General features: G+C 42.2%; 1 protein-coding gene across 1 annotated transcript in view; it reads left to right on the top strand.

Annotated features, from left to right (window-relative positions):
• Positions 1-24,069, top strand: part of anks1ab (ankyrin repeat and sterile alpha motif domain containing 1Ab) — a 436,373-nt gene that overhangs the window by 212,229 nt on the left and 200,075 nt on the right. Inside the window, exons 11-12 of the mRNA XM_078547799.1 lie at positions 11,461-11,534; positions 15,322-15,445. Coding sequence (XP_078403925.1) covers positions 11,461-11,534; positions 15,322-15,445 — 198 coding nt within the window. The remainder of the gene's footprint in view (positions 1-11,460; positions 11,535-15,321; positions 15,446-24,069) is intronic.

The raw sequence follows: 24,069 nt of genomic DNA, 5'->3' as shown, positions 1-24,069 counted from the left end.
GGGGTAGTACATCTTGTAGATAGCACGTATAGCTGCTACAGTACCGGGGTGATAGATGGAGTACAAACCCAGTGGGCTGCTTTGTCCTGGATGGTAATGAGTGTTTTTCGACCTCTACTCATTCAGGCAAGTGGAGAGCATTCCATCTCACTCCTGACTTGTGCTTGTAGATGTTGTTAAAATAACTTTTAAAAAAAAAGTTATCCCCATTTTGCAAATGGAAAGAAACTTGATGGACAAGATTTCATTTTTCAAAACTGTTACTATAACAAACAAATCAAAATGAACATAACTCGAACATTAATTAACAGACAAATTGTACTTTAAATAAAAAGGGAAATTTCACTCCAGATAGTTGATATGTTATTCAAAACCACAAGCACTCCCCTCAAAATTATGGCATTAAACTAATTCCAAGTCTCATGGGCCTATGTGTTTCCCACGTGGAGATTTAGTTACTTTACACATACAGGAAGTAGGCCCAGAAAACCCTTCAGACAGCAGTCTCACTACAGCTGATTCCCACAGGCTCCCAAAAGGCCTCACTGCTCAGCTTTCAGAATCCACCTTGTTTGGTCTTCTTTGCTTCTCCCATGACTTCCCTTCTCAGCTGCCTTAAACTTATTGGGCAAAATTTTATGACAGCAGGATTTTACGTTCCCGCCGAAGCCAATGAAGTTAGAATGTCTCGCCGCATTTTACGGCCCCGTCCCTGCCGAAATGGGGCCGTAAAATTCTGCCCATTGTTTCACAGTCCCTGTCCTATTCACAGAGGCCCCTTCCTGCTTTTTCACCAGGATCTGTGTCTTTGTTTTCTGCTGCGTCCTTCTACCAGCTGCAATGTGAAACCCAAATTAGTTGTCTGTTTACTTTTGCTTCCATCCCCATAGCAACCTCAACCAGAGTTTGCCTTCTCAGAAGCTTAATGACCTCATTGCCAGAAGTATCTTAGTTTGGACTCAAAGGAACCTTCATAAAAAGAAAATGCAAGCTTTTCCCAAAGCGCTAAGTCATCACAATGTTTGAATGGCTTTGGGGGACCCAGGTGATGTGTCAACACAGAATACCCAGCCTCTGGCCTACTTTTGTAACAGTACTATCTATTTGGCTGGGCCAGTTAAGTTTCTGGTCAGTGGTGACCTCCAGGATTCTGGTAGTGGGGATTCAGTGACTGTAGTGCCCTTGAATGTCAGTGGGAGGGGCTTAGACTCCACTTGTTGGAGATGGTCATTGCCTACTACTTGCATGACGTGAATGTTACTTACCACTTATCAACCCAAGCCTGAATGTTGACCAAGTGTTGCTTTACGTGGGTATGGACTGTTTCAGTATCTAAGGAGTTATGAATGGAACTGAAAAATTTGTGTGATCATCAACGAACATTCTTCTTCTAACCTTATGACAAAGGAAAAGTCATTGATAAAACAGCTGAAGGTTGTTGTGCCTAGGAGGATGCCCTGAGGAACTTGAGCAGCAATGTCCTGGGAGTGAGTTGATTGGCCTCTGACAGCCACAACCATCTTCCTTTGTGCAAGATATATCCCCAAACTTTGAGAGCTTTCTCCCTAAGTCCCATTGATTTCAATTTTACTGGGGCTCCTTAATGCCACACTGGATCAAAGTTGCCTTGATATCAAGGGCAGTCAATTTCATCACATATTTGGCTCTTTTTGCCTATCTTTGGAGCATGACTATAATGAGGTCTGGAGCTAGTGGCTCTGATATAACCCAAAGCTGAGCATTGGTGAGGAGGCTATTGCAGTGAAAGTGTCACATGGTAGCACTGTTGACAATACCTTCCAATGCTTTGCTGATGCTAGAGAGTAGACTCCTGGGACAGTAACTGGCTGGATTGGATTTGTCTTGCTTTTTATGTGTAGGGCACACTGCGCAATTTGTCCCTTTGTTGGGTAGATTCCATTTTTGTGTCTATGCTGAAACAGTTCAGCCTAGCTAGAGACACGATTAATTCAAGACAGTGAATCTACACCACTAAGTTGGGGTGTTGTTGGGGCCCATAGTCTTTCCTGTTTCCAATATGTTCAACAGCATCTTGATATTTCATGGAGTAGATCAAATTCATTGTAGACTGGCTGCTGTGATGGAGAGGCCAAGTTGTACCATCCGCTTGGCACTTCTGGCTAAGAATTATTATAAATGCCTCAGCCTTATCTTTGCACTCATGAGCTGGACTTCTCCATCATTGAGGATGGGACATCCATGGAGCCGCCTCCTGTTAATTGCTTATTTGTTCACCAACATTTAAGATTGGATGTGGCAGGATTGCAGAGTTTTGATGTGATCTGTTCATTGTGGGATTTCTTTGCTCTGTTTACAACATGCTGCTTCTGTTTAGAATGTATGTAGTCCTGTGTTGTAGCTTCACCGGGTTAGCACCTGATTTTTAGGTATGCCTGGTAGTGCTCCTGGCATGCTGTACTACAGTCATCATGGAACCAGGGTTAGTCGTCTGGCTTAATGGTGATGGTTGTGTGAAGGATATGTCAGACCATGATTTTATAGATTGTGGTGGAATACAATTCAGCTGCTGCTGTTGGTCCATGGCATCTCATGGATGCCCTGTTTTGAGCTGCTAAATCTGTTCTGAATCTATTCCATTTGGCATTGCAGTAGTGTCACACAACATGATGGACCGTGTCCTCAGTGTGAAGACTGGACCTTGTCTCCACAAGGAATTGTGTTGGTCACTCCTAGCAATACTGTTATGTATAGATGACAGATGCAACTACGACAGGTAGATTGGTGAGAATGAGGTCATGTATGTTTTTCCTCTTGTTTTGCTTTTCACGCCACCTGCCACAGGCTCCATGTGTCAGCTATACCATTCCAGACTTAGCCTGCTCAGCCAGTAGTTATTCTACTGAGCCACTTTTGGTGATGGACATTGAAGCCACCTAGCCAGAGTATGTCCTGTGACCTGCTACCCTTAGTGCTTCTTCCAAGTGTGTTTGACATGGAGGACTACTGACTCATCAGCTGAGGCAGGATGGTAGATGGTAATCAGTCACATGGACCTGATACCATGAGACTTTATGGGGCCCAGAGTCAATGTTTCAGAACTCCCAGAGGCAGCCTACTTTAAAAGTATATGACTGTGCCACCATTTCTGGTGGATCTGTTCTGCCAGTGGGCCACAGTATACCATGGGATAGAGTCTGGGCCGTTGGTTATAAGGTATGATTCTGTGAATATGACACTGTCAAGCAGCTGCTTGACTAGTTTGTGGGACAGCTTTCCCAATTTTGGCGCCAGTCTCCAGATCTTCATGAGTAGGACTTTAAAAGGGTTGACTAGGCTGGATGTGTTTTTGTTGTGGTGCCTAGGTTGATACCAGGTGGCCTGGTTTTGTTATTGTTTTTTGCAACAGTTTTGATAAAACTGGGTGGTTTGCTGGGCCATTTAAGGGGGGAGGGCAGTTAAGAGTCAACAACATTGCAGTTGGTGTGGAGTCACACATGGGATAGACTGGGTAAGAGCGGCAGATTTGCTCACTTTAAAGGACTTCAGGTAACCAGATGGATTTCTACAAAAATCTGACAGTTTGATGGTCAACATTATTGAAGACTCGCTTTTTAATTCCTGACTTATTTAATTAAATTCCCAGCTGCCATGGTGGGATTTGAACTGAACTGATACTGATTTTCAGTCTCCAGGGCAATGATTTTAAACCCCTGATTGTTTATAATACAATTTAAGCTGTGGTTTCTGGCAAATCCTTATAGAAAACTAATGATATAAACAGCTGCTTGTCATTGTTTGCTGAAATTACCTGATTGAGTGAGCTTGTCTTTCGTACAGTCATTCATTATCATACAAACAGGTTTCTTAAAATAAAAATGAATCTTCAGAGCCATTGGTGACAAAATAGATTAAATTATTGGCCCCCTTTAGTTCTTTAAATTAAACAATTTCCCCTGGATTGGGGGGTGGGGTCTAATCATAGAATTATAGAATGAAACAGCACAGAAGGTGCCATTCGGCTGAATGTGCCTGTTCTAGCACTTTGAGGAAGCTGTCCAATTAGTCCCACTCCCTGGCTTTGGTGCCACAGCACTGTAAATTTTCCCTTCAGATACTTCTCTTGCTGCATTTTGAAAGTTACGTTATTGTTTTTGTAACAGTTTTGATAAAACTGGGTGGCTTGCTAGCCCATTTGAGGGCAGTTAAGATTAGTGGGTTATAATCAAATATGGACATACGAGCTAGGAGCAGGAGTAGGCCGCTCAGCCCTTCAAGCCTGCCCCGCCATTCAGTAAGATCATGGTTGATCTGACTATAATCTCCCACCTTTCCCTGGTAACCCTTCACCCCCTTCTTTATCAAGAATCTATCTAACTCTGCCTTGAACACACTCAAAGACCCTGCTTCCACTGCCTTTTGAGGAAAGGAGCTCTAAACTGATTATCCTCAGAAAAAAATTATTCTCATCTGTCTCAAATCGATGACCCCAAATTTTTAAACAGTGACCCCTAGTCCTAGATCCTCCCACAAGAGGAAACATCCTCTCCACATCAACCTTGTCAAGACCCCTCAGGATCTTATACTTTTCAATCAAGAAGCCTCTTACTCTTCTAAGCTCCAGTGGATACAAACCTAGACTGTCCAATCTTTCCTCATTAGATAAGCTGCCCTGGAATTAGTTTAGTAAACCTTCTCTGAACTGCTTCTCATGCATTTACATTCTTCCTTAAATAAGGAGACCAGTACTGTCCCTTATTCCAGATATGGACTAACTGAAGCATAACCTCCCTACTTCTGTATTTAATTCCCCTTGCAATAGAAGATAACATTCTATTAGCTTTCCTACTTACATGCTATACCTGCTAGTGCCTTTTGCGATTTATGCACTAGGACATCCAGATCCCTCTGAATCTCAGAGCTCTACGATTTCTCATCATTTAGATAATACGCTTTTTTATTCTTCCTGCCAAAATGGACAATTTCACATTTGTCCACATTATACTCAGTTTGCCAGATCTTTGCCCACTCACTTAACCTATGTCCCTTTGTAGCCTCCTTATGTCCTCTTCACAGCTTACTTTCCTACCTATCTTTGTCTCATCAGCAAATTTACAACTATACCTTCAATCCCTTCATCCAAGTCATTTGTATAAATTGTAAAAAGTTGAGGGCCCAGCATTGATCCCTGTGGCACGCCACTAGTTGCATTGTGCCAACCAGAAAAAGACCCATTATTTGTGGCTACTTTCTGTTTCCTGTTAACTAGCCAACCTTGAGCTTTTATTTTCTGCAATAACCCTTGATGTGGCACTTTATCAAATGCCTTCTGGAAATCTAAGTACAGTACATCTACCGTTCCCTCTTTATCTACAGCACATGTGACTCCTTCAAAGAACTCCAATAAATTGGTTAAACATGATTTCCCCTTCACAAAACCTGTTGACTCTACCTGATTGCCTTGATTGTTTTCTAAGTGCCCTGCCATAACATTTTTAATAGTAGCTTCCAACATTTTCCCTATGACGCATGTTAAGCTAACTGGCCTGTGGTTTCCCACTTCCTGTCTCCCTCCCTTTTTGAATAATGGAGTCACGTTTGCTATTTTCCAACCTAATGGCACTTTCCCCAAATCCAGGGAGGTTTGAAAAATTAAAACCAATGCATCAACTATCTCACGAGCCACTTCCTTTAAGACCCTAGGGTGAAGTCCACCAGAACCTGGGGATTTGTCAGCCAACAGCTCCAACAGTTTGCTTAGTACCACTTTCCTGGTGATTGTAATTTTTCTGAATTCATCCCTCCCTTCCAGTTCCTGATTTACAGCTATTTCTGGGATGTTATTGTATCCTCTGTAGTGAAGACCAATGCAAAATACCTATTGAATTCATCTGCCATCTCATTTTCAATTATTAATTCCCGAGACTGACTTTCTCTTGGACCTCTCAGTTTATCAACTGTTTTGTTATTTAAGTATCTATAGAAACTCTTGCTATCTGTCTTCATATTTCTAGCTAGCTTTCTTTCATACTCTAATTTTTTTCCCTCCTTATTAATCTTTTAGTCATCCTTTGTTGTTCTTTATATTCTGTCCAACCTTTTGACCTGCCACCCGTATTTGCGCAATTATATGCTTTTACTTTAAGTTTGATTCTATCTTTAATTTTTTAGTTAACCATGGATGGTGGGTCCTCCCCTTGGAATTTTTCTTTCTCATTTGAATCTGTCTATTCTGAAATATCTCTTTAACTGTCTGCCACTGGATCTCTTTTGACCTACCCCTTAACCTCATTTGTCAGTTCACTTTAGTTAGTTCTGCTTTCATTCCCACATAATTGCCCTTATTTATGTTTAAAATACGAGTCTTGGACCCACTCGTGTCTCCCTCAAACTCAATGTAAAATTCAATCATATTATGAACACTGCTACCCAGGGTTGCCTTCGCTCTGAGGTTATCAATTAATCCTATCTTGTTGCACAATAGCAGGCCTAGTATAGCTTGCTCTCTTGCTCCAGAACAAGAAACTATCCAAAAAACATTCTATGAACTCCTCATCTAGGCTACCAATGCCCATCTGATTTTTCCAGTCTATATGTAGATTAAAGTCCCTCATGATTATTGCCATATCTTTCTGACAAGCTCCCATTATCCCTTCCTTTATACTCTGTCTTACCATGTAGTTACTTATAGGGAGCCTGTACACCACTCCCACAAGTGACCTCTTGTCTTTATCATCTCATCTCGATGCACACCGCTTCTACATCTGGTTTCCTGAACTTAGGTCATCCCTCTCTACTGTACTAATGCCATCACTAATTAGCAGAGCCATCCCTCCATCTTTTCCTAGCTTCCTGCCCTTCCTAAAAAATTACGTAACCTTCAATATTCAGGTCCCAATCTATGTCATTCTGCAGCCATGTCTCTGTAATGGCTTTCAGACTGTACTTATTTATTTCTATTTGCGCCACAAGTTCATCTGCTTTTGCTTTGAGTGTTATGTGCATTCAGATACAGAGCCTTTAATTTTGTCCTTTTGTTATTTTTGGAACTACTAGCTTTGACTGCTGTTTTACTCTTAGATTTATACTCTTTGTCCCTTCCTGTCATATTCTGTTTATCATATCCTGTATTAATACATTTATCTCATGCCCTACCTCTACTCTTTGGTTTACCACATCTTCCCAACTTTGATCCCTTGCCCCACTATTTAGTCTAAAGCCTTCTCTACTTCCCTAGTTATGTGGCTCGATAGAACTTCAGCCCCAGCATGGTTCAGGTGTAGAGTGTCCCGATGGTACAGATCCCACTTTTCCTAGTACTGGTGCCAGTGCCCCATGAGCCTGAACCCACTTTTCCCACACCAGCCTTTGAGCCGCGCATTCATTTCTCTAATCTTATTTGCCCTATGCCAATTTGCACGTGGCTCAGGTAATAAACCAAGTATTATTACCTTCGAGATTCTGCTTTTTAATTTAGTACCTAGCTCCCCATATTGACTATGCAGAACCTCTTTCCTAGTTCTGCCTAAGTCGTTGATACCTTCGTTGACCACAACAACTAGATCCTCCCCCTCCCACTGCAAGTTCCTGTCCAGCCCTGAGCAGATGTCCCGAACCCTGGCACTGGACAGGTAACACAGCCGTCTGGACTCTTGCTCTTTGCTGCAGAGAACAGTGTCAATCCCCCTGAGTATACTGTCCCCTACTACCACTACATGCCTTTTTGCTCCACCCAAATTCATTGGCTTCCAGTACCACAGTGCCATGGTCATCCGTCCTGCAACCTGCATTGTCATCCAAACAAGCTGAGGGAGCCTCAAACCTTTTGGACAATTGCAAAGGCTGAGGCTCCTGCATTCCTGCCCTCTGGGTCCTCTTACCTCCCGCAGTTGCAGTCACATCCTCCTGTTCCTGATCACTGACCAAATCAGAAGACCCTATCCCAAGTGGCGTCACTGCCTCCTGGTACAAAGCATCTAGGTAACTTTCCCCTTCCCTGATGCATCGCAGTGTCTGCACCTCAGCCTCCATTTCAATGACTGAGCCAAAGCGTCACAGTGGCATCCAGAAACTCCCACATGCTGCAGCCTTGACACATCACCACCTGTCCCGCCATCCTTAATTTGTTTTAATTAATTAATTATGTTATTCACTTTTTTAAAATATATTTTTATTAACCCTAGCACCAGTTTGTATTCTTTTTAAACCTGAGGAATAGAGTACTCTTTAACAACTTACTAGATATTCACCAAAGAACTCCTTCCCCTGTAGTCGAGCAAGAACCAATTCCTACAGGGTGCAAAAGTTAGAAAAGGCAAAAGTAAAGGAGTTACTCAGTAACCTAGTAAGCGTCTGATCTGGACCGGGTGACTTTTTTACTTTGAGCTCAGCTAAACATTTAAGTACCTTTTAATCTATTTTTATCATTTTCAGTATTGCTATGTCCTCCTTTACTGCTACTTCCTGTTCTCTAGTGAAGCCAAATGCAAAGTACTCAGCCATGCCAACTGCCCCACAAGATCACCTCCTTTCTGATCCCTAATTAGCCCCACCCCTCCTTTGACTACTGTTTTACTATAAAAAACATTTTGGGTTTCCTTTCATGTTGTCTGCTAATCTATTCTTATACATGCTCTTTGCTTCTCTTTCATTTTTTTAATGCCCTCTGCACTTACTGTATTCATTCTGATTCTTTATGATCAACCTTACATTTGTCATAATCCTCCTTTTTCTGTTTCATTTTAATCTTTATTTTTTGTCATCCAGCGAGCCCTAACTTTAGATCAGTGCTTCCCAATTTATTTTCCAACGTGGCCACATTTTAAGACTTTGAAAACTAAAGTGACCCCAGACACCAGCAAAAATAAAATAGCAATAAAGCAATATAATAACATTCAGTATATAATTATTAAAGTTTGTGTATTATAGATCAACATTTACTACTTCATATTAATATGATCTGTTTTTAAAGTACATTGTAAATATATTTGTACCCATGTTGGTTTCAGTCAAGCTCTCCGCATTTCCCAATGAAGCTCTCCGTATTTCCCAATGACAAATGACTCAGTTCTCCCCGCCGCCACATATGCAATGTAATCATCTCCTCTCCCCTTACACACTTTGTAATCAGCCCCCTCTCCGCCCCCCCACCAAACACTGAAATCAGCCTCCCCCCCTACACACACACGTACGCGTGTGCGCGCACACACACACACACACACACACCACACACACACACATTGTAATCAGCTTCACTGCTTTCCCACAGTGAATTTGGTCCCTTTTTCCGCCCCCTTCCATACAGTTACAAATATGAAGTTTGTAAGATTGTTATGTTTTGGGGCTCTCTCTTTAATGTAGATAAAATGGAGGACTGTAGGAGGTCTTGTGACCTGTTCTGCATTCTGCCCGATGACAAGCTTGGGTTCTTGGTTGTTGAAGGTAAAGGGGGCCCAGGTAGTCTTACTGGGAAAAAGTGCAAGATATTCATACCTGTAAACAATGACCAGGGCAGCTGTGCTGACATTGGATAGGCTTTTAGTCTCCAAGTCACAGGGAAGTGTTAGGAATGTCAGGTTTTGTAAACAGTTATACAGTAGCTTTGAACTAATTCCTGGAGAATAAAGTATCCATATAAGGGACAGTGTAGAGTAAAGTATAACCATGGAGGGGGAGTTGGAGGATCTTTTCTGTAGTTTAAAGTTGCCTACTGAATAGTGCTTAGACAATTTTGCTTTTAGTTTGTTTATGACAGTAAAAGTCTTAAGACATGAAATCTTGTGGTGTGACCCTTCTAGTGAGCCACTGAAAATTTGATTATCTTTCAAGAAGTAATAGGACTCTACAGGGATTGTAACAACACACATTATAATCAGCTCCTCTCCTCTCCCCCTATTCCCCTGCCACCACCCCACCTTTTGGTCTAGTCACCGGTGCCTGCGAAGCAGGGCTGCCAGCCGATGTAAGAAAAAGCCAGTACAACAGCCAGACAGGAACACAGTAAAGTTTGAAGCCACTACTCATCTTCTGTACCCAAAATATCTCCTCCATATTTAGTTACTATTTTGCCTGTCTGTTTTTGATTCCAATCCACCTGGGCCAGATTTCTTTCAATTCACTGAAATAGCTCTCCTTCAGTTAAATACCTTTACGCTTGATTATTCCTTGTCATATTCCATAGCTATTCTAAACCTGATGATATGATCCCCAACTGAAACATGCGTCGCTTGTCTCGCTTGATTTCCCAGAACTGCTGGACGCATAGAAAATGTATAGAAGGTGTTTCTTGATTGTACTCTGGGATATATGGCCATATGGATATAATATGACATATTAACACTTAGAAACCAAATAGGGAATTCAGAAGAAACTTCTTTATGCAGGAAATTGTAAGAATGTGGGAGAGGAACTTAAAGCAACAACAAAAAAAGCTGTCTGGGAAGAAAGAACAATGCATTTTCACGATATGTAAGGGTATTTCCTGGCAATATTAATACAATAAAAGAAAAGCTTTTATAATTAAAAAAAAGAAAATGCTGGAAATAATCAGCAGATCTGGCAGCATCTGTGGAAAGAGAAACAGAGTTAAGATGTCAGATTGATGATCTTCCATCAGCTCTAATTGACCTGAAATATGGGACTGAATAATACAGGGGGTGAGGGAAGAGGCGCGGTGTGGGCCAATGAGGGCTGAGTAGGACTTCCGCCCCTCATTGGGGAGGAAGCCCCACCATCTGGAGCTGCCGGCCAATTAGATTGGCCGGCAGCGCCAGGAAGTTGTCAGTGGCCACAGCTGGGACAGCAGAAGAATAAGATGATGGATCCCTGGAGCAGCTAAGTCTTGGGCTGGGAGAGTTTGGGTAGGTTAGCGAGAGGGGTGGGGGTGTGGGGGGTGGGGTTAAAGGAGGGAGTGGGTAGGAAGGAAGGGGGGGAGGTTTGACCTAATGGGGGCCACCTCGCAATCAGAAAAGGGCAGTCCCCAGAGAGCGACACACCCTGTCCCCTTCCTGTCCTTCAAGCGCTTGAGGTAAAAAAATTGGGCATTGCACTCCTGCCCTGCTGCCCATGTCAAGTGTTCTTTGGCATAGGCAACGTATTATCAGAGTCAATTGACTTGATGATAAGCCGAACTGACCCTTAATTGTTCATTTAAATAGAGTGGGCGGGCTGTCAATTTTGGCGCCCGGCCGCCCCCCTCCGTATTATGAGGGTGAGCTAGGGGTGGACGGGAAGGTGGTGAGATGCGTGCCCACCGTATTTCATGTGCCCACCCTCCCTATTTTACATTCCCCCCAACCCAAACGGGAAATACGCCTGCTCGGTACATGTAAAATGCAGCCAATAAACTGTGTTTCTCCCTCCACAGGTACTGCCAGACTTGCGGAGTATTTCCAGCATTTTCTGTTATTATTTCAGATTTTGAGCATTTGCAGTATTCTGCTTTCTGAAAAGAAAAACTTTTGTCTGATTCTGTTCTTACAGATGAGAAGGCTGGTTCTGCTTTGACATCCTCTGAACTGGCAACCAAACCTGGTCGGAACCTCACCTCACCTCAGGTTAGTAAAAAGGAGTAGGGTGGCACTGCAAACAGCTGCTGTGTGACATGATGCAATTGGAATTACTTCTCCAAGTAAGCTCTTTAGGAAAGTATATACTGTAGCATGAATGTAGTATATCGATAGACAATTAATAATGTATGATTGAGAGCCAGGTATAGATTGCAAGCAGGACTTTTCTTTATGCATTCTGGCAGTCACTGGCAAGTAATTGTTGCCCATCCCTCATTGCCTGTGAGAACACTTTAAGAGTCAACCACATTTGTTGTAGGTCAGGAGTTGCATGTAGGCCAGACTTGTTCAGGACAGCAGATTTCCTTCCTTATCAGATAGATTTTTGCAACAATTGCTGATAGTTTCATGGTGACCATTGTCAAGTCTAGCTTTCAATTCAGATTTTTTTCAATTAGCTGCCGTGGTGGGATTTGAACCAATGTCTCCAGAGCATCAGTCTGTACCTCTGGATTAATAGTCCAGTGACATAACCACTATGCCATCGTCCCCGCCCCCCATTCATTCTGATCTTAAACCATGGGCTTCAAGTAGATTTAGCAAATGAGTTTTTATTTGTAAAAGTTAATCTAGTTAAAATTAAACATGTTTGTACTTTTTATTTGTAACAAAACCACGTTTCTTGTGTGCAGCGTATTTGGAAATGAGACAAAATCTTGTTAATATGTCTTTCTGACTTAAACAGAATTACCTGGAAAAACTTAGCAGGTCTGGCAGCATCGGTGGAGAAGAAAAGAGCTGACGTTTCGAGTCCTCATGACCCTTCAAAAGAACTGAAGTATAGTTAGGAGAGAGGTGAAGTATAAGCTGGTTTAAGGTGGGGGGCGGGGGGAGAGAGAAGTTGAGGGTGGGGTGGTTGTGGGGACAAGCAAGCAGTGATAGGAGCAGATAATCAAAAGATGTCACAGACAAAAGGATCAAAGAGGTGTTGAAGATGGTGATATTATCTAAGAAAAGTGCTAATTAAGAATGGAAGGCAGGATACTCAAGGTACAGCTCTAGTGGGGGTGGGGTGGAAAGACTAACAAGGTATTAGTTGTAGATTTAAAAAGAATGGAAATAGGTGGGAAAAGAAGAATCTATATAAATTATTGAAAAAAAAACAAAGGGGAGGGGGAAGAAACGGGGTGGGGATGGGGGGAGGGGGAGTTTAAGATCTAAAGTTGTTGAATTCAATATTCAGCCCGGAAGGCTGTAAAGTGCCTAGTCGGAAGATGAGGTGCTGTTCCTCCAGTTTGCGTTGGGCTTCACTGGAACAATGCAGCAAGCCAAGGACAGACATGTGGGCAAGAGAGCAGGGTGGAGTGTTAAAATGGCAAGCGACAGGGAGGTTTGGGTCTTTCTTGCGGACAGACCGCAGGTGTTCTGCAAAGCGGTCGCCCAGTTTACGTTTGGTCTCTCCAGTGTAGAGGAGACTGCATTGGGAGCAACGAATGCAGTAGACTAAGTTAGGGGAAATGCAAGTGAAATGCTGTTTCACTTGAAAGGAGTGTTTGGGCCCTTGGACGGTGAAGAGAGAGGAAGTGAAGGGGCATCCGCCCTCACGCCTTCTCCTCCCTCCCAGAAACATGATAGGGTCCCCCTTGTCCTCACTTACCACCTCACCAGCCTCCGCATTCAAAGGATCATCCTCTGTCATTTCCGCCAACTCCAGCATGATGCCACCACCAAACACATCTTCCCTTCACCCCCCCCGGCGGCATTCCATAGGGATCGTTCCCTCCGGGACACACTGGCCCACTCCTCCATCACCCCCTACTCCTCAACCCCCACCTATGGCACCTCCCCATGCCCACGCAGAAGATGCAACACCTGCCCTTTCACTTCCTCTCTCCTCACCGTCCAAGGGCCCAAACACTCCGTTCAAGTGAAGCAGCATTTCATTTGCATTTCCCCTAACTTAGTCTATTGCATTCGTTGCTCCCAATGCAGTCTCCTCTACATTGGAGAGACCAAACGTAAACTGGGCGACCGCTTTGCAGAACACCTGCGGTCTGTCCGCAAGAAAGACCCAAACCTCCCTGTCGCTTGCCATTTTAACACTCCACCCTGCTCTCTTGCCCACATGTCTGTCCTTGGCTTGCTGCATTGTTGCAGTGAAGCCCAACGCAAACTGGAGGAACAGCACCTCATCTTCCGACTAGGCACTTTACAGCCTTCCGGGCTGAATATTGAATTCAACAACTTTAGACCTTAAACTCCCCCTCCCCCCATCCCCACCCCGTTTCTTCCCCCTCCCCTTTGTTTTTTTTTCAATAATTTATATAGATTCTTCTTTTCCCACCTATTTCCATTATTTTTAAATCTACAACTAATACTTTGTTAGTCTTTCCACCCCACCCCCACTAGAGCTGTACCTTGAGTATCCTGCCATCCATTCTTAATTAGCACTTTTCTTAGATAATATCACTACCTTCAACACCTCTTTGATCCTTTTGTCTGTGACATCTTTTGATTATCTGCTCCTATCACTGCTTGCTTGTCCCCACAACCACCCCACCCTCAACTTCTCTCTCCCCCCGCCCCCCACCTTAAACCAGCTTATACTTCACCTCTCTCCTAACTATACTTCAGTTCTTTTGAAGGGTCATGAGGACTCGAAACGTCAGCTCTTTTCTTCTCCACCGATGCTGCCAGACCTGCTAAGTTTTTCCAGGTAATTCTGTTTTTGTTTTGGATTTCCAGCATCCACAATAGCTTTTTGTTTTTATGTCTTTCTGACTTGCTGCTTTTTGAACTGATTTGAACTAGACTTTTTTCTGATCACTTTCTTGGACAGCAGAGTAACAATTGTTACAGCTCAGAAGGAAGCCATCCAGCCACAGCAATGCACCTGATGCCATTCCCAGCCTTTTCCCTGTACCCTGCACATTCTTCCTTTTCAGATAATGATCCAATTCCATCTTAAATGCCTCGATTGAACCTGCCTCCACTACACTGTCAGGCAGCGCATTCCAGATCTTAACCTCCTGCTGCATGAAAAAACTATTCCAATGTTTCCATTGCTTCTTTGGTCAGTTACCTTAAATCTGTGACACCTCATTCTCAACCCTTCCACCAGTGGGAAAAGTTTTTCCCTATCTACTCTGCCCAGACCAGTCATGATTTTTGAATACCTCTATCAAATCACCTCTCAACCTTCTCTTCACCAAGGAAAACGGTCATTCTCTTGAATCTTTTCTGCACTCTCTCCAATGGCTTCACATCTTTCCTAAAGTGTGGTGCCCAGAAATGGATGCAATGCTCCAGTTGAGGCTGAACTGGTGTTTTATACTAGTTTTACATAACCTCCTTGCTCTTGCACTCTATGCCTTAGTTAAGTTTTTTTTCCTCATCTCCTTACAAAGTGTGCAGACCTCCATCTGCAGTAACAGTTCTGTGATTTGTTTCAGTATTTAGATTATAAGCAAATTATATTAAAAAGTCATTATTTTTGTGCCTTTATAAGATGATTTCTTTTCCTTCGCTAATTTCTTTTGGGCCATCACCTTCTGTGGTAGAGAAGGAAAATCAAGCAGCTTATTTCAAATTTACTGTTTATTGTTGGCACCCCACGAGAAAATGCATTAGTGTGGCCTAGGACAGCCACGCACTTCCCAACCTAGAAGCTGAGCAACAGTGGCACCTCTCTATTGTATTGCAACTAAGTTCAGGAGCTCAGAAAAGTGGTAGAATCTGGTCAGTGATCTACTGTAACATGCATGTCATATTTTATGTACAGACAAATGTGCTACTGAGAATGGGGGGAGATAAAACTTTCTTTTTTTCACGGCAGATTACAACTTTGCTTGCACCTAATGCCAATCATTCAGTCAGGAATCAAGAGACCAACCTGGCATATAACAGTAAACCAAACCTTGCACTCAACCTTAAGTTGCCATCTATTATGGTTACCCCAGGTAAGCTGTTGGCTTATGCATTATTGAGAGATGAGGCAATTTAATGACATGAAGAGCCGCATTGTTGTTAAAGTTCAATGAAGAGTCTGTGAAATTTATGTATTATGGTTACTTGAATTGTGAAAAATCTCAGAAGTACAGTTACAGATTTGTTCCTTCTAACCTTGTATGTCCTTTTGAACTATGTAGAATAGAATGCTGTATTAATGGTCACTCTTCATCAGGAGCAGTAATTGTGATGGAACATTGAGATGATGACTTTAAAAGGATTGCGTGCAAGAGTATTGCCACAACATTAAAGAGTGTTAGTTCACGCAGGATTTTTCCTATAATGTGCAAATATGCTAAATAAGTATTGTTATACTGCAGATTCAGATGTTGCCAGACAGGCAGCCAGTTTAGATCAACAAGCACAGGGATGATGATATGAATTAGAATACAGGCAATGTATAGCTAGAAACAAATAACAACCACAAAAGTTGTATGATTAACTGATAATTATCACTAACTACAAAGTATGGAAAAAATGAAGTTTAGCAGTATTTTACTATACCTACAAAATCATAGCACACAACGTGATATAATTAGGGTGCATTTTTCCCCTTTCTACAAAAATTTCTACTGAAACGTGTGCTGCATCTTTTAACATGAGACAACCAGCCAGCATTTCAAGACCTTGACATTGTAGATAATCTGCTCATTGAACCAGTATAGTGACTTTGTCCAATGAGTAGTTGAACCACACAGATTAAGAAGATCCCCAAGGTTAAGGTTCCCAACATTCTCGCTTTTGGCGAGCATCTACAGTAACAGTGCTGCTGCTGGCGAGTTGGGAGAAAATATCCTTGTATGCGTGTTCCCTGCATGTATAGTATCCTGAATGTCATGACTTGCAGCCAATTTGTGATGTCTAGGCCCCACTGATCAATCTGCTGTTTGGAACTTCTCACTTGGTAGCTGAAATCGCACCCACCAATGATGGCACAAAAAAATTTCAGGCATGGGCAATAGGGCAGAATTGGAGGTGCTCTGAGGAGGAGGTTACAGAGATAGGGAGGGATTTGGAAACAAGGATAAAAACTTAGATTCAGTTGTTGCCAGACCAGGAGCCAATTTAGAACAACAAGCACAGGGATGATGGTGTGAATTAGAATACAGGCAGCAGAGTTTTAGATTATCTCGGGGTAACACAAACTGAGGAGGGAAGGGGAGTGAAACAATAGCTAGGGGAGGCAAAATCATTCGGCCTCTGATGTGAGCTGTTGTATAATGTGTTTTTTTATAGGAGTTGGGCATGTTTTAGTGTTGCTTCTTGAAGTCTATGCTTCATAAAGTGAGGGAAGTTGTTGGTTTTTGCTCTTTTCGTCTCCCTGATGACACCATTTTAACAAATAGCTACTACTACTACTACTCTGCTCCAGATCTCATTACAGCCTTGGTCCAAAGAGAAGAACTGAATTCCACAGTTGAGGTGAGGATAACTGCCCTTAACATCAAGGCAGCATTTGACCAAATGTGGCACCAAGGAGCCCTAGAAAAATTGAAGGCAGTGAGATCCAGGAAGAAAAATCTTCCACTGGTTGTAGTCATAACTAGCACAAAGGAAGGTGGTTGTGGTTGTTGGAGACTAATCATCTCAGCCCAGGACATCACTGTGGGACTTGCTGAGGGTAGTGTCTTAGACCCAACCATCTTCAGCTGCTTTATCAATGACCTTTCCTCCATCATAAAGTCAGAAAGGTAGATCTTTGCTGATGATTACACAATGTTCAGCACCAGATACTGAAGCAGTCCACACCCGCATGCAGCAAGCACTGGAGGACATTCACTGATAAGTGGCAAATGACATTCATGCCTCATAAGTGCCAGGCAATGACCATCACTAATAAAAGAAAATCTAACCATCCTCACTTAACGCTGAAGGCATTACCATTGCTAACCCCCAGCATGCCCCCCCACCCAGCAACATCCTAGGGGGTCACCAGTGACCAGAAACTTAACTGGGGCAGCCATATAAATCCAGTGGCTGCAAGAACAGGTCAAAGGCTGTGAATTTGAGGCAGTAACACACTTCCTGATTCCCACAAAGCCTGTCTACTGTCTACAAGGTGCAAGTCAAGAGTGTGATGAAATACTCTCTACTTGCCTGGATGAGTGCAGCTCCAACACTCAAGAAGCTTGACATGCATCCAAGACATAGTAGCCACCTTGATCATCACCCTATCCTGCACCTTAAACATTCATTCCTGCCATCACTGGCATACATTAGCAGCAGTGTGTGCCATTTACAGAATGCAGTACAGCATTTTGTCAAGGCTCCTTCAATAGCACTGTCCAAACCTGTGACCTTGACCACCTAGAAGAAAGGGGCAGCAGACACTTGGAGATGTTGCCACCTGCAAGTTCCCCTCCAAGCCACACACCATTCTGACTTGGAAATGTCTTACTATTCCTTCACTGTTGCTGGGTCAAAATCCTGGAACTCCCCAACACATGGTGTGCAATGGTTCAAGGTGATTCACCCCCACCTTTGCTAGGGCAATTGGAGTTGGAGAATAAATTCTGGCCTTGCCAGAAACACACTCATGCGAAAAATGAATTTAAAAATCCCTGATCTAGTCATTGCACTTTAACCTCAAAGCTGTCAAAATCTCAACACTGACAGGAAATAAATAGGACCAGATGAGATGCATCCAAGGGTACTGAGGGAAGTGAGAGTGGAAATTCCAGAGGAAGTAGTGATGATCTCCCAATCTTCCTTTGACGCAGGATGGTGCCAGAGGACTGGAGAATTGTGAATATTACACCCTTGTTCAAAAAGGGGTGTAAGGATAAAGCCAGCAACTACAGACCAGTCAGTTTGACCTCAGTGGTAGGGAAACTGCTGGAAACTATAGTTTGGGACAAAATCAATAGTCACTTAGACAAATGTAGATTAATTAAGGAAAGCCAACATGGATTCATTAAGGGAAAATCACGTTTAACTAACTTGCTGGAGTAACAGAGGAGGTAACAGATAAGATTAATAAGGACAGTGCGGTTGATGTGGTGTATATGGATTTTCAAAAGGCATTTGATATAGTGCCACGCAACAGACTTGTGAGCAAAATTCTGGCTCATGGAATAAAAGGGAAAGTAGGCACTTGGATAAGAAATTGGCTGAGTGACTGGATACAGAGAGTAGCGATAACTACGATCTGAAACGATGTCCCCAAATCTAAACAAAGGAAACTACGAAAGTATGAGGTGTGCATTGGCTAAGGTGGATAGGCAATGGCTAATGTTTATGGAACAAATGTATGCATTGCAACAGTTGTACATTCCTTTCTGGCACAAAAACACAAAAGGAAAAGTGGCCCAACCATGGCTAATAAAAGAAATTAAGGATAGTATTAGATCCAAAGAGGAGTTATATAAAGTTGCTAGAAAAAGTAGCAAGCCTGAGGATTGGGAACAGTTTAAAATTCAGCAAAGGAGGACCAAGAGATTGATTAAGAGGGGAAAAATAGAGTATGAGAGTAAACTTACAAGGAACATAAAAACGGACTGTAAAAACTTCTATAAGTATGTAAAAAGAAAAAGATTAGTGAAGACAAATGTAGGTCCCTTACAGTCCGAAATGGGAGAGTTTATAACAGAGAACAAGGAAATGGCAGAGCAATTAAATAACTACTTTAGTTCTGTCTTCACGGAGGAAGACACAAATAATTCCCAGAAATGCTAGGGAACCAAGGGTCTAGTGCGAAGGAGGAATTGAAGGAAATTAATATTATTTAAAAAAAAACATTGCTGGAGGAATTAATGGTACTGAAAGCCAATAAATCCTCAGGCCCTGATAATCTACATTCCAGGGTACAAAAGGAGGTGGCCATGGAAATAGTGGATGCGTTGGTTGTCATCTTCCAAAATTCTGTAGATCCTGGAACAGTTCCGACACATTGGAGGGTGGCAAATATAACCCCACTATTTAAAAAAGAGGGAGGGAGAAAACAGGGAATTACAGACCGTTTAGCCTAACAGTAATAGGGAAAATACTAAAGTCTATTATAAAGGATGTGATAACAGCACACTTAGGAAATATCAACGGGATTAGACAAAGTCAACATGGATTTATGAAAGGGAAATCATGTTTGACAAACCTACTGGAGTTTTTTGAGAATGTAACTAGCAGAATAGATAAGGGAGATCCAGTGGATGTGGTGTATTTGGATTTTCAGAAAGCTTTTGATAAAGTCCCACATAAGAAATTAGTGTGCAGAATTAAAGCACATGGAATTAGGGGTAACATATTAGCGTGGATTGAGAATTGGTTAGCAGACAGGAAACGGAGAGTAGGAATAAATGGGTCTTTTTTTGAAGTAGCAGGCAGTGACTAGTGGGGTGCCACAGGAATCAGTGCTTGGGCCCCAGCTATTCACAGTATATTATCAATGATTTGGATGAGGGAACCAAATGTAATATTTCCAAGTTTGCTGACGACACAAAACTTGGTGGGAATGAGTGGTGAAGATCACGTTAAGAGGCTTCAAGGCAATTTAGACAGGTTGAGTGAATGGGAAAATACATGGCAGATGCAGTACAATGTGGATAAGCGTGAAGTTATCCACTTGGGTAGGAAAAACAGAATGGAGTATTATTTAAATAGTGGTAGATTGGAAAATCATGAAGTACAAAATGGGCTTGGGTGTTCTTGTACACAGTCACTGAAAGCAACCATGCAGGTGCAGCAAGCAGCTAAGAAGGCAAATGGTATGTTGGCCTTCATTGCAAGAGGACTTGTACAGGAGCAAGGATGTCTTACAGCAGCTGTGCAGGGCCTTGGTGAGACCACACCTGGAGTATTGTGTGCAGTTTTGCTCTCCTTACCTAAGAAAGGATACACTTGCCATAGATGGAGTGCAGCAAAGGTTCAGCAGACAGATTCCTGGGATGGCAGGATTGTCGTATGAGAAGAGATTGGGCCAACTAAGTCTGTATTCACTGGAATTTAGAAGAATGAGAGGGGATCTCAATAAAGCGTATAAAATTTTGATAGGGCTGGACAGACTGGATGCAGGGATGATATTTCCTCTAGCTGGGAGGTCTAGAACAAGGGGTCACACTCTCAGGATATGGGGCAGGTCATTTAGTACTGAGATGAGGAGAAACTCCTCTCAGAGGGTGGTGAACCTGTGGAATTCTCTACCATAGAAGGCTGCAGAGGTCAAGTCACTGAATATATTTAAGAAGGAAATAGATTTCTAGACTCTAAAAGCGACAAGGGGAATGGGGAGAAAGCGGGAGTGTGGCGTTGAGATAGAGGATCAGCCATGATCACATTGAATGGTGGAACAGGCTCAAAGGGACGGATCACCTATTCCTCCTATTTTCTATGTTTCTACGTTTGTAGTGGAGTTCCCCATGGATCAGTGTTGGGACCCTTGCACTTCCTGATATATATCAATGGCCTAGACTGTGGTGTTAAGGACATGATTTCAAAATTTGCAGATGATTCAAAGATTGGAAACATTATCAACTGTGATGAGGATGGTCGTGAACTTCAAAAGGACATAGAAATGTTGGTGGATTGGGCAGACAAGCGGCAGATGAAGTTCATGCAGAGAAGTGTCAGGTGATTCATTTTGGCAGGAAGAATGTGGAAAGCCAGTATAAAATAAAGGATGTGCAGGAACAGGGGGACCTTGGTGTATATGTACATAAGTCATTAAAGATGGCAGGGCATGTTGACAGAGCAGTTACTAAGGCATATAGTATCTTAGGCTTTATTAATAGGGGCATTTAGTACAAGAGTAAGGAGGGCATGTTGAACTTGTATGAGACACTAGTTAGGCCTCACTGGAGTACTGCGTCCAGTTCTGGGCACATTACTTGAGGAAGGATGTGAAGGCATTGGAGAGGGTACAGAGGAGATTCACAAGAATGATTCCAGAGATAAAGCACTGTAGCTTTGGGGACAGATTAGAGAGGTTGGGACATTTTTTCTTGGAGCAAAGAAGGCTGAGAGGAGACTTGATAGAGGCATTCAAGATCCTGAGGGATATGAACAGAGTAAATAGTCAGAAACTGCCCGCCATCAGGAGAGCATCAAGACCTAGAGGGCACAGATTGAAAATAATTGGCAAAAGGAGTAAAAGTGTTGTGAGGAAAACTTTTTCATCAGAGGGTGAACTTCCTGAGAGGGCGGCGGAGGCAGGTTTGACCGAAGTATTCAAAAGGGAATTAGATTGCTATCTGAAAAGAGAGAATGTGCAAGGTCATGGGGATAAAACAGGGGAGTGGGACTAGGTAGAATGCTCTTTCAGAGAGCTAGTGTAGACTCTGGGCCTAATGGCCTCCTACACTGTAAAGATTCTGTGAAGATTCTCAGTAATCAGTTTTACATTTTTCCTCCTGCCATCAATTCCATCGCTGCTGTTATCTTCTTCATTTTCTTGTCTGACCTTAGGGTTGAAATGCGCATAATTTGCTGGCTCAAAAGATCTTTTGTCCCCTCTGGTTGCCATTTTGGCTTCACACATTTAAGCCTATAGTTTTCTGTTTGACATTAAGCCTATAGTTTTCTGTTTGACATTAAGTTGAGCATTGTTCCCCCACAACTGATCTACTGCAAGGACTGTGCAAACTTAGTTTTGTTTTTGTGGGCTGCTTGGGAGCATGCAGGAGATTCTAATGGGCCACACATGACATTCAAATCTATGCTTCCATTAATTTTCATGTGTCCTACTTCACATACAAAACAATCTTGGTGTTCTGATTTTGGTTTTGCCCAACGATGAATTAATAATCCTAAGGACAGTCTTTTCCAAACAGTGAAAATTTAAGATGATGAACTAGTGAGTAAGGAGTATAAATGCAAATTGAGTTGTTACTTTGATTTTGTGCACTATGTTATTGCCCATAGTTTAGTCATCTCAGTGAGAGAAAGCAGTTTGTGCACTCCCAGCAAAACAAAAACACCTTTTTTCCACCCCTGGAAATAAAGTCCCACACCCCTATTTGCAAAGTGCTTGTCAAATTATGCACCCTTGTTACAATCAGCAGGTCCATTGGAAGTTCTTTATTTGATCTTCAGGCCTTCATTGAAAGATCCATTGCATCTTCAAATCCCTTGATGTCCTTAATCTTGCCTATTCTCTGCAGTGTTCTTGAGCTGCATGTTTCATCTTCTCTTTAAGGAGAAATATTTGCATTATGAATCAGGCCTGTTAAGACTATGATCATAAAACAGCTAACCTTGAGGAGTAAGGGAGCCAATTCAGCTCCCTCCTGGCCCAAATGGAAATCACTACTACAGCTGCTTTAATGGACCCTAAGGAATAAGTAGTTTCATCTGCGAGGTGCTGGAGAAGCAAACCTTCCCGGCTTCCTGGGTGTAATAATATATGAAATAACGTCACCTCAAAGAAATCGCTTAAGGACAGCAGACTGAAAAAATCTTCAAAGCATAAAACGTTTCAGATGAATAAGTTTTTTGCCTTAAGTTTAGCCTAAAGGACAGTTCGTAATTTCTGCTACTAACCACAGATGATACATTTGGAGAAAATGTAGTTAGTAGAAGACTAATTTAGTTGTGATGAATGGAGCATTGTGTAGTGTCTTATTTTGGATGTAAATGGCAGGCAAAAATACAAATTTAGTCTTTGTACTGCTCTGTTGCTCAACTATGCTTATGACCTTTAAAAGATTTTCTTTGCTGCATAGCAATTGTTGGCAGAGGCTTCTGCATTCCACTTGCAGCTTGCTTATTCTGTTGAAGGTTGGTTATACTATAAATCATCTTGAAGAGCAAGCAAGCAATGACAGTTGGAACTCCATGTGTTGACCTGAGAAATATCACAGCCAACCTTCGAGAAGCAATGTCATCTCTTGAGCAGTTAAAGTCTATATTCACGTTAGGCTGAAAACCTCAGTGGCAATCCTGGATAATAAATAGGCTGCTCCAAAAGTGAAGGCATGTTGCAGTGAACTTGTTTTCCAGCATTACAGCTAACATTCTTTGAAATCAAATTTTAGAATCAAATGCTAAGTAGATGTAAGCTTTAGATGTCTTCAACATCTTATTTCCTGAAATGGTCTCTATAACATCAGCTGAAAACTCAAAAAAGTGCTTGCAATATAATACCAAAACCATTCTGTCCTCTAGATCATATAAGAACTGTTTCTTAGGCAATTTTCCCTTTGCTTCTTTTTCCCCAGTTACCCAGCTAGTTTGACAAGTTAACCCTTTAAATAAAGATGGATTTTGAAACATTCAGGACTTTCATTCTAATTCTTGTGGTTAGTCAGAAGTCTACTATAGTGTTGAATAGAGAATGAAGAATATCTTTAAATATACTTTTCATGTATAAAATTAGTAAATCACAGAATTGTTGTGGTGGAGAAGGAGGCCATTCGGCCCATCGTGTCTGCACTGGCTCTCATTTTAACTTAGTGCCAATCTTCTGCCTTTTCCCTGTAACCCTGCACATTGTTCCTATTTAAATAATCATACAATGCCCTCTTGAATGCCTCAGTTGAACCTGCCTCCACTACACTTCCAGGCAGTGCGTTCCACACCCTAACTACTTGCTCTGTGAAAAAGTTTTTTCTCACCTCGCATTTGCTTCTTTTGCAAAACACTTTAA

The sequence above is a fragment of the Cetorhinus maximus genome, chromosome 8 (genome assembly GCF_964194155.1).
Source record: "Cetorhinus maximus chromosome 8, sCetMax3.hap1.1, whole genome shotgun sequence".
Lineage (NCBI taxonomy): Eukaryota > Metazoa > Chordata > Chondrichthyes > Lamniformes > Cetorhinidae > Cetorhinus > Cetorhinus maximus.
This window is presented reverse-complemented; position numbering and strand designations above follow the sequence as displayed.